The sequence below is a fragment of the Oryzias latipes genome, chromosome 1 (genome assembly GCF_002234675.1).
Source record: "Oryzias latipes chromosome 1, ASM223467v1".
NCBI classification, from domain to species: domain Eukaryota; kingdom Metazoa; phylum Chordata; class Actinopteri; order Beloniformes; family Adrianichthyidae; genus Oryzias; species Oryzias latipes.
In genome coordinates, this window is record NC_019859.2 from 12,944,672 (window position 1) to 12,956,081 (window position 11,410).

Genomic DNA, 11,410 nt, shown 5'->3' on the forward strand with positions numbered 1-11,410 from the left:
TATTTCACACTGTTTGCCCCCCCCCCCCCCCCCCCAAAAAAAAAAGAGTAGAAAAAAAATACAAAATAAGATCATGTACTGTATATACGTAAACAATGTTTTTCCATCATCTTTGTATTTCTCGTAAATATTAGTTTAATCGTGAAAAGCATGAGCTTGTCTTGCTGGTAAACCTTTCGGGTGCTTGATTGGCAGCCAGTCCTCTGTGAGGGAGGAGGATGGCTGATGCCCGCGATGGTGCAGATTGCCTGAAGAAGAGACAAAGTTACAAACAGTCTGGAGTAGCAATTAAAACATCTTAAAGGTTTGGTCTGGATCCATCCAGTTACTATTTTATTCAGTTAATTGGGAAAGAGCAGATCTTGACATGTTTCGGCACTAAATATGCAATAAATGATATTATGTTGATTACATTAAACTGATTTTTTTTTTTTTTGGTCTTGATTTTTTGCAGAACAACAAATCATGACAATAATACAAGAATATAAGGTAAGGTAACAGGATACAGCTTCACTGTTTATTTTTTGCCTAGTTATCAAAAAGTATTTCTCCTTTATAGACTTTACATGCAAACTGAATAATTAATTGTGTTTCCATGGCGTTTTTTCGAAATTTCAATTTTGTTACTCCGTGATTATCATCATAAATCTAATTTGTGCAAATTCATAGTCCATGGAAACACAGCAAATGTGACTTTGTGTGTAAAAAGTGAAGCTTACCAGTGTAGCTGTGGTCAGCATCTTCATACATCAGATCTTCTGCATTATCACAAGAAAATAGACAGACAGTAAACATAAGCTGGGACATTTACATTCAGCTGATTAGCTTGTGTGCATCTGCTGGAGAATTAAAACATGTATAACTTGTATGGAAAGTAGTCTTGAAGTCGAGTCTTGGCATAATTAAAATCTCCTTTCTTGAAATGTTTCACCACATGTGCAAGAGGAAGCCATTTGGATGAATAATGAAATGTTTCAAGAAAGAAGATTTCAAGTCAAGTGACAACGCTACCTGGATAAATGAAAAATTTCGCCCATCATTTGCAAGACAGTAGGCTCAGAGGAACATACTTGAGAAACTAAAATCATGTAAACACTGCTGCATGTGTGCATAAATGTGGCTTTCTATACTTGTGAGGACCAACCAGCGGACAGCCTCCTTTCAATGTGAGGACACTTAAAAAACCCAACGAGCCTTAAAGAAAACGTTTGCTGTGTGAAGTTAAAAGCTTAATTTTAGATTTCAGGCAAAGGTTAGGTTCAGAGAAAAAAAAAGATATTATTAACAATTGTGTGTGTGAATTTGTGTTTACACCTTGAATGATATCTTCTGGAATTGGTGACAACCCTGAAAATCGAAAAAAAATATCAGTCAAAAGCAACATAAAACATATTACTATTTACCTTTTATTATTATTAACTATTTAATAAACTTACCAAACAGAGGCCAAAACGGATTGGATTGGATGTCTGTCCATATTAAAAAAATAAAGGTTAAAGTTGCAAAATAAAAACTACTGATGTTAAAAACGTTTGATATAATTTACCTGCAAAGGTTGTGGTTTTTGTTTGCTTATTAACACCTAGAGAAAAAGATTCAATGTTGGAAAATGTCATTTTACCTTACTGATTACACCCCTGAAATGCTCCAATTGTACAAGTTTTGATATATTTTTAGAGAAAACTATCATACAAAAAAATCAACTCTGGTCTTTATCTTCAGGAAAAGGAAAAACTGACAATCTTCAGTCACATTACTCTTTCTTCTTCTTTTCTTTTTTACCATTTAATCGCAGATTTGTAGAGTTGTAATCACTGGACTGCACCTTGGGTTTTTCTGTCAAAGAAAAAAGAACGTCATGTTTTCCTTATTAGAGTAAATCAGTCCATTGAGCTCATGGTGTGTGTGTTCATTACTTTTTAATCTGATGACCTTGGGGATTTGTCCAATCACAGCTATAAGGCAAATGAGCAAAACCACACACAGTAGAGCCAACCAAATCGCCCGGTACACACAGCGCCATTCATCTGGGAAACAGAGCGAGTAAAGACTTTAAGCATAATGGATCTAGAACCTTAACAGCTGTTAATATCATTATCTTTGTATTGGCTTAAGGAGGATTAATTGTTTAGTCAATGCAGACTCCATCACCATTTCCCACAAGTCAGCTTCAGATCTTTTCATTATAAAAGTAAAAAAAAAGTATTCATTGCCAATGCTAGATAAAAGAAGATAGCTGCTCAGAAGAGAGTACATCATATTAGAGGATGATTATTGGATGATAGAAAAAGAATATAAAATTGAAAAATGAAAAACTGCTACAAAAAAGGGCCATTAAATTACCATAACGATCATCTTTGGATCTATTTCAAAAGCGTTCCCAGTGGTCTTTTAATAATTATTATGCCTATATTTTCTTGGACATAGTTTCTGCAGAGCAATGGTAGTTCATTCAAAATTTGCTTCTGAGTTGTGGGCGGGACCATTGGTGCATTGCAGGTCTACCACACTTCCTATCATCCCTTTGTTATCTCTCCTGCTTGCTCACAGACCCCTTACAGCCCCAACCTAACATTAACGGTGCAACAAAAATGGTGACCCATATCATGGCAATCCAGACATACAGTCTTGAGCCAGATGCCTGGTCTGATTAGGAAAAAGAGGCGCACATGAATCTATTTGTCTGCAAGAGGATGGATTAAAATAAAGCTAAGCAGGGAGCTTGTAGCCCACAGATTGTAGCACCTACGTTGAGCTACAAGCTTTTTCCAATGACATTTTTCTCTTCCTGATTTACAACAATTTGAATAAAGGAACACTCAAAAATCCCCTTTTGAGCTTAATTTTCTTTATATATGTCCTCCTTCATAAAGAATGCCACATAGACATGTTAAAAGCCCCAATTTCCTTGGAGCAGGTCTTTAAGTTTGTAGAAATATTTGAAGAATGGAGGCAAAAGAGACTTGGTTAAGCAAATACAATGGAAAAATAAAACATGTATGCAGCTTTAAGTAATAGGGAGTGCTGGAGAGCAGAAGAGAATGAAGCAGGCCAAAATCAATACAGGAGGTTCAGCAGATTAAAACAGAGTATGGTCTTGAAAGATCATAGAGAAATGAAGACAAAGAAAGAATGAAAGTCACAGCTGAGAGCTGGAGGAAATTTGTTGTATTGAAACAAAGTGACTCCACGGGGTTCAAGAGTTTGGCAGTTCTGCATGAAACGAAAACTGATTGACCAGGTCCCTAGCCTCTTATTGCTCTTCTCTTTCTTCTCCTATCCTACAGTGAAGTTATATTAGCCACATGGGGAAACAAAGAAATGCTGGTCCCTCATGCCAACACCAACCTGTCTGCATCCGTTTCCATGGCAGCTTTTCTTTTGCTGTTCCGTTCAAAAGAGTTTGATTGGCGAGCCATAGGAGACAGCGGCTTTGACTGGATGATTTAGATGTGGGCAGCAGAGGGAGACAGCAGTGGAAAACCTCCCTCTGGCCTTCATCATTGCCTCCATCAACTCCTCTCTCTTCAGGAAGATGGAGTTTTAAGAAGCTTTGATTACTATGGCCATACAAAGTCAGAGAGAGATTCTCTGTTTGACTAAGCTGAAGTTCCAGTGACACCTCCAAAAGTAACTCCACATCTGTTAAAGAAAAAATGAAAAATATCTGGTCATATTAAAAAAAAAAGACTGAAATTACTGGAATTTCTCTTTTTTTTCTGGTTCGGGAACATGTTTCGACAAAATTCAATACATGTATTATCATAAGACGATCATTTTAAGTAAAAAATAAAAATAAAAGTTACCAATACTTGCATAAAAGTCAGCCGATTCCAGAGTAGATCAATGCCATCCTGGGTTCACCAGCTCTGAGTTGTAACATTAAGCGTTTTCTAATCATACTTTATTGTCTAAAACCACGGTAAAGCAGTCAAAGTAAGTCAGATGTAGTGTGATATAAATATTTTCCAAACCTCCAAAAAATGTATTTAAAATGTATGTCAATTAAATTTATTTAAAGAATAACATTTAAAATACTTGGATAGAAGTAAGTACGAGAAAAACAATTAATGGTGAAAGAACTACGGAAATAGTAAAATAGTTGAAATTTGTTTGGTTTATTATAAAGAAATACACAAAAATGTTATAAAAACCCAAAAAACTAATTACGATTGTTACGATACACACAGCATTTCATAAGTGTGTGTAACTTACGTTATCCTTACAATTTATTCATTGCTCCTGATGATTATGGGTTGATGCTAATATTTGGAAGCGGAGCCGCCATCAATAGTGTGTGATTGTTTGTGTGACTGTAAAGTGTTTTTTGAATTGCTAAGTGTAAAATGGTGTTCATTTCTCTTTGAAGAAACCCTAAGCGGTATTTTGACACATTTCTGAGTATTCTTCTAATAACCTGCACTCTGAGCACCGGCCCCTCCCAATCCACAAATACACTTTCTCTGTGGAGCTAGCAGTGTTTGGCAAAAACGCTTTCCTTTTATACGGACATCCATCTTTGCAAAAATTCGGATGTTGTTTGTTTTTGTGGGCGAGACGCAGACACTCTGCCGAGGCCGACTCTAGGTTAACGTCATGAAATGGGCGGCACCCACACGGACCGAAAGCCACTGCCTCAGAGATTGAGTCGTCTTACTTTCAAGTAGGAAAATAGCTCTCGAAAATAACAAATTTTTAATTTGAAAAATCTTTCTTTAGTGTGCCAAAGGAATATATCATCATATACATGGATATTGCATCCTGCAGGTGATAGGTTACAGTGAACACTTTAGCAACACATGCGTGGTAATAAGAGAGAATGAGGTGAGATGCAGGCATGATGTAGTACAGATTATTCATAATTTCGACCCACCAAATCCTGCGCACTGCACAAAGAGCCGGTTAGTGCCGTTCAAGTGGTAAGTGTGTGCCCCTTGTGAGCCTGGCAGTCAGATATGAGGAAATTAGTCAATCAGAATGTAGTTTGAGTGGGGGTGTCCTACAGGTACTTATGTATAACCTGTACGCCCGCCATGCCTGCGGCATTCATGAGCGGTCAGTAAGAAGCCAGTACTCACATCTTACTAATGACTAGACAGCATCACCCGCACGCCATAAGGCAGTGTAACTTCACACTAGGTTTACGAATGCTTCATGATGCATTTTCAGGCATGACAATTGTACGTCCTATTTTCAAGATGTCCCTTGAGGTCCCTTGAGGTCCCTTGAGGCCCCTGTGCTCCCTTTAAGATGCAGTCGGCTTTCTCTATGATTGTCCATGGGCCGAACATCCCAAAAATCAGCACAACTCAAACGGATCAAACCCTCATACAGGTGCATGTGGCTAAGGCTTTAGGCAGGGAGGATCTCTTTAGTTGGGACCATTAAAAAAGAAGACCAACGTACCTGAGGTTGAGTTGAGGTGTAATACCTGCATATTTCTGTCTGTTTCACACATGATCCAGCCGGTTTTTGGATCAGAATTCCATGATTTAAGGGCCAAATCCAATAAACTGCTTTGATTATTCTGCTGACAGATATGCATCCAGTCTTCATGGACTGAAGTTGACAAAGGATCACAAATGTCTTCCGTCTCATCTTCTGCATTTCTTGGCCCTCCATTCCTCCATTCCTTCACCTGACTTCCTTCTTCACAGAGTCGGTATGAAAGGCATTGGAAATTCACTTTCAACACTAAAAAGATGAAAAGAATAACAATCCACAAAGATTTCTCAGTGGATGCAGGCAGAAGAAAAGGCAGAAAAAACAGCAAAGTCCTCACAAGTCAGACATCAGAGCGAGGATCTTACAATGAAAGTTGTTTACAGCAGTTTGTATCTGACAGCAGAGACATACAGACAGACAGTGAGGAATAAACAAAAGGAATCTCTCGTAGGTTAAACCAGGGCTGCTCTCTGCCTTCAAGACAACGCAAGGAGACATTTTCAAACAGCTGAAATGTGCAGGGTTATGTGTACTTATGATAGTATGCTTATCGTTTTTGAAGGTTTTAAAGATTTTAGAAACACAATAGAGGTCTTTCTTTTCTAACTTGACTTAGAAAAAAGCTGAGAACACTTAGTTCCTGGACGAGGTTCAAAATTGATGTGAACAACTTACCTTTGTGTAAAGTGAAGAACTCTGGGAGACAAAGTATGAATGCGAGGATCACGAGGAGGAGAATTTTGATCACCGCAACTCTTGTCATGGTCACACACCAGGATCATAAACTTTTTTACAGTGGAAAAAGCTCAAGATAAGGTTAGTAGCATCTCCTTCCATCGAGTGAGGCACACTCGCACGTGTCTTTGCGTCTAGTCTCCCCTCAACGGATTTCCTTGAGTGAACCCAAAAAGGTCTCGATGACTCTGTTCATAGGGTGACGAAAATGAGTGCACTAAGCAACTTCACTTCCTTTTGCACTTCCTGCCATTTCTCAGAACAAAAGAAAAAATGGAGAACAGCGTTGAAAAACAAAGGTTTCTGTTGGTTTAAAAGTAAGTAATAAGACTCTTCATATGTTTTGGCGTTGACACATGCCAGAATGAATGAAGGCGCCCTCTTCACTGTCGCCACCGGTTTGCCAGTTTAGATTAAATGTGAGCTACATTATGACGGGTTACAAAATGGCACATGTGCACTCGTATTGGATTAATCTTTTTTTAGAAAAAGAAAAAATACATACGTTTTTGCACAGTCATGAATTAGGTTTTCTAAAAACAGCACAGAGTGAAAACTAAACTTTTTAAAGGCTCAAAATTATGACAGGGTGGGTCTCTCATCAGTAACCTCCAGCTAAACCACATGGTAATTGTTTTCAACAAGCTTCTGTCAGTTTTGTTTGCCTTTGTGGAGCTGTAGTCGTGTTTTGACAGCCAGCTGTGAGTTGTTGAATTTGTTGTGCTGCAGAATCATGCATAGTGTAATTGTGGTGGTTTGGGTAGAAACCAGGTTCAGGACCAGAACAAGTCTTCAAGTCCCGCTCCAATCGTGTTTTGATTTGTTGTTAAAGCGTTCCTGGAGGGGTTTTAATTACAGTATAGTTAATCTTTTTTTTGGGCAAAATCTAAAAACCTGTGTCCTTTTCTAGGTAGTTCCTTAAAATTTTGCCTCTGAATTGCTGGCTGTTGACATGGAGTAACTCCCCCACCTACTTCCCAACATCCATCTGTTGACACTCTCCCCCAGTTGCCCCTCACCCCCCTAATCTAACATTACCGGTGCACCAAAAACAGCGAGCAATAATGGAGCTATCCAACCGTCCAGTTTTGAGCCAGATGCCAGCTCAAATGAGGAAAACGAAGTACGGATCTAGTCGTCGACAAGTGGATACATCAAACTGGAGCGAAGCTTTGAACTAGAAGCTTCTACATCACTGCTACAATCTTTTTCAAACGACATTTTTCCATTTGCTCCTGATTAGCAAAGATTTGAATTAGGAAAAACTCAGAAATGTGATTTTAATCGTAATTTTCTTTATACACGTGTCCTCCATCATCAAAAAAATGCCACAAGAGCATAAAAACACCAAAAACACTCTAACCGAAAACTGAAAAACAAAAATATGACAGAAAACCAAAGCTGCAGGTCAAAGCCAATAGTCTGCATTTTCAAAGAAGCTTCTGTTCTCCCTTTTTGTGTGCTCTTTTCAGATTGCACATTTTCAAGTACTCTAACTGCTATTATTTAATAAATATCCAAAAAACTACAAAAAAATGTTATTGTAACCTAAACAAAATGTTTGATGGGAAAATATGTTCCAATCAAATATTTTAGCATTATTTTAAAATCAAACATAAAAACAATATAATAATTTTTTGTAATTTGTAAATATATACACAGCTCTGTTCTGTGTTGTTGATGTGAGACAGAAAATGTACAATAGTGGATGATGGCTACATCATCTATGTAAAATCCCATTAATTGTGGATTGTCTCAATTAGTGATTTTCTTCTGCACAAAGATAGACTGTATTATCTCTGCTGGGTGCTTTTGGGTAGCACCGATTTTTGAGTTGGCTAGCTAAAAAACAATTATCTCAGCAGGGTTGAATGAACACACCTTGCTCACAGTGACAAACACACTTCTATGCACACAGTGATGAGCATAGCTGGCAGGTGAAGCTTTATCTTCACGCCACAGCAGTTTGCTGCTCTGAGATCAGTCAGGAGCTTATGGAGACAGATGGATCCAGTAAATATTAGAAAGGCAGAATGCTCTCTTTGCTTCTACATTCAATCTAATCCTCTTCAAGTTACTTCAAGTGGCTTAAATGCACTTCAAAATTAGATGCTACCTTCGATCCAACAAATTGACTTGTAAATGCAAGAAATTACTTTTTTCTTTTTTTTAAATGTGCTAATTAAAATATTAACATATTTTGTCTTCTTGTTTTCCCTAATTCTATAATTCTACAGATTTCATGGATGAAGCTGTTAAGTAGTAGCACTGAAGAAGTGGGAGACCATAAAATATGTTGGCAGTAATGATGAAAACTCAGCAGGAAGCTCATGTAGGATCGGAGACCTTCACTTAACCTGCTCCTGAAAACACTGGTATGGATTTGTTTTTATGTTGTTCTTATGTTGCCAGTATTTCACCCTTTGACCCAACATTGTAAAAAAAAAACACTGTTGTTTTTGCTTGCAAGTAGATTATAAAGTAAGGGAACTTTGGAGCCAAAGTGGTTTGATGCATCATTGATTAGCATCAATAGGCAGGGGTTATAACCTGAAGGATTTTTTCATAAAAAAGATTTCTGGAGTAAAGAGCTCTTGTGAAAAATTTGGTGTGCTTGAGTAATGTCCATGCAAGATTGAAAGAAAGGTACCTTTGATTCATTTTAGTAAAAATAATTATTATATTTTGTGACCTAAAAGACAGAAATAGCTTTATTATGGGTTAGTACAGTGGAGACAAACTGATACCAAATGCGAAGCAGCACCCCAATTGAGAAAATGCAAATATTGCACAAATTTATTTCACTATACACAAAATGTATAAAGGTTTCAGTATACTTAAAACATTATTTCTTCTGTGCTTTATATCTAGTAGTTAGGTCTTTCTCATTTAAGGGTTAAATCCTTTTACTTTTACTGCAGCCAAGGGTGCCATTTAAAAGTTGCATAATTAATTGGGAGTTTCCGAAGTTTTAGGAGCAGTTGTAAATTCTGAAACCTCCAAAGCGCTGCTGGGACACTAAACATTGAGCCTTTTCTATTGTAAATATCCCTTTTAGGGTTTAAGAGTGTTTCAATTATTAATGGAACCTGACAGGTGCTTTGTTCTGCAATAATCTGTTTGGTTTCACAGTCTGAAGCATTTGTCACATTCAGCTAACATGACACATCCATCACTCCGCAGTCAGAGGCCTCTTAATGAGCACAACACAACTGTGCAAAGGCTCACTCTGTGTGTGTGTTTGTGTTCTGACAAAAGTAAACATAAGCATTGAATTTTATCAGAGATCCAGTTATTTCCTCAGTATCATGAATATTAAGCCAATTCCCCCAGTGGATCTCGTAACCCTTGTGCTATCCTAGGCATTTTAACATAAGGAGTTGGGTCATCTAGACCCACTTGACAGTGAGCTAGACCTTTTTTCTTCAATGATTTGTGATCCTCACTGGTGTCCATGGATTACATGAAATCTTTCCACCTTTATCCACCTTTGTCATGGTAGGAATAACACGTCAATGCAAGGGTGGGGTCATCTAAGATAGCACAAGGGCTAGTAATCCATGGTATTGTCCTACAATATTCACTTGAGAATCATCAACTTTTGCCTCACTGCAGAAATCTGCAGATATGACTGCGCAAATCCAATCTGGACAGAACGGTAGCCTTTTAAAATTAAGGCTTTGTGTAGAAGGGAAGATATGAGAGAGCCAATGACACCCCTCAAGCTTTGTGAAGAAGGTTGTTGTATTTGATCTTACCCATCCTACTCTCAGTATGATTCCTGGACCTATATCTGCTTTGAATGTTGAAATAGTGCTTTTTCATTAAATATCTACTTAAATGTTTAGCTTTTGAGGAAAAGGTTTGAAACGTGACACGTGTTTTTAAATGCTGTACTTTAACACGGGATTGTAATGCTTTATTTAAATAATTTGACAATGCCAACTTAAAATCGGAGGGTGTGCGTAGTGGTTAGCACTCTCGCCTCACAGCAAGAAGACCCTGATTAGAATCTCAACTGGGTACTTTCTGTTTAGAGTTTGCATGTTTTCCTTGTGCATGCACGGGTTTTCTCCAGGCACTCGAGCTTCCTCCCACAGTCCAAAAACATGATACATAGATTCATTAATGTCTTTAAATTGCCCCTAGATATGAATGTTAGTGTATGTGTTTGTAGCCATGCACATGACACCTTTTAGATACAGTAATTAATACAGTAACTTAATATACATCTATTGTAGATGTCTACTGGACATCTCAGACAACTCAATTATGTTACTCTAGTAAAGGTCTACTGGGCGGCCGTGGTGCAGTGGTAGGGCAGTCGACTCATGATCGTAAGATTGCAGGTTCGATTCCCGCCTTGCACGCCCATGTGCCGAAGTGTCCTTGGGCAAGACACTGAACCCCACCTTGCCTCTGGTGGGAGGTTGGCGCCAGTGTTTGGCAGCGGAGCCGCCATCAGTGTGTGAATGTGTGTGTGCATGGGTGAATGGGACTGTGACTGTAAAGCGCTTTGGGCCTTCGTAAGAAGGTAGAAAGCGCTATATAAGTATACGCCATTTACCATTTACCATTTAATACTATTCTGAAAGATATGTGCTCATCTACTACAAGTCAATCTATATTTTCAGATGTCTATTAGGGTACTCTTTTAAAAAAATTAAAATTACAAGTTTAAAAAATTAAAAACTGCTATTTTACAGCCATCTAAACTGCAATGTTCAATGAGCCTCAATGAATCTATGAGTCTATTGGATGTTTAATGCATATCTATAGCTGTAAATGTTGAAATAACCATGGTTAAATATTCAGTTTAAGTTTGAGTTTATTGATTGTTTCAAGCATAGTCAATTGGAACATACTTCCTTCAACACAGGAAGCGGGTTCTGAAGATAGGCGGATGGTAAACCTAATATGTACTGGTTTGATGTCATATATCTGCACAAAACACAAAAACAAAACAAAAAACTATGCTGAAGGGAAATTTATTGTAGCATTTATTTATTTTTTTGTTTGTTTGTTTATTTATTTATTTAAGTATATTTTTTTTACCAAAAAGAACACTTAACCCCTTGATCCCTGAATTTATTTACAGCGATAATAGTTTACTTATGTTTTTGCTTTCCTGAAGATGCTAAATTAAGGTAATTAAGGAGCCGGCTTGACTTAGTGCATATTTGCTTCGATAGGGGTAAAGTAAAAATAACTAGATACCGCCCACCTCTGA

At 37.7% G+C, this 11,410-nt stretch overlaps 1 protein-coding gene across 2 annotated transcripts; it reads right to left on the minus strand.

Annotated features, from left to right (window-relative positions):
* Positions 1 to 21: 21 nt before the first annotated feature.
* On the minus strand, positions 22 to 6,427 carry LOC101170901. Of its 2 annotated transcripts, XM_023956532.1 has the most exons (10): positions 6,121 to 6,424; positions 5,407 to 5,694; positions 3,349 to 3,642; positions 1,917 to 2,027; positions 1,783 to 1,836; positions 1,547 to 1,582; positions 1,437 to 1,469; positions 1,315 to 1,347; positions 720 to 758; positions 22 to 248 (listed from the first exon to the last, which is right to left on the minus strand). In XM_023956532.1, exons 1-10 carry the CDS (start codon positions 6,206 to 6,208, stop codon positions 136 to 138), a joined length of 1,089 nt encoding a protein of 362 aa, XP_023812300.1. In that variant the 5' UTR covers positions 6,209 to 6,424; the 3' UTR covers positions 22 to 135. The 2 variants fall into 2 exon arrangements, with proteins under 2 accessions (XP_023812300.1, XP_023812302.1); XM_023956534.1 differs by lacking the exons at positions 1,437 to 1,469; positions 1,547 to 1,582 and having other exon boundaries at positions 6,121 to 6,427.
* Positions 6,428 to 11,410: the final 4,983 nt, after the last annotated feature.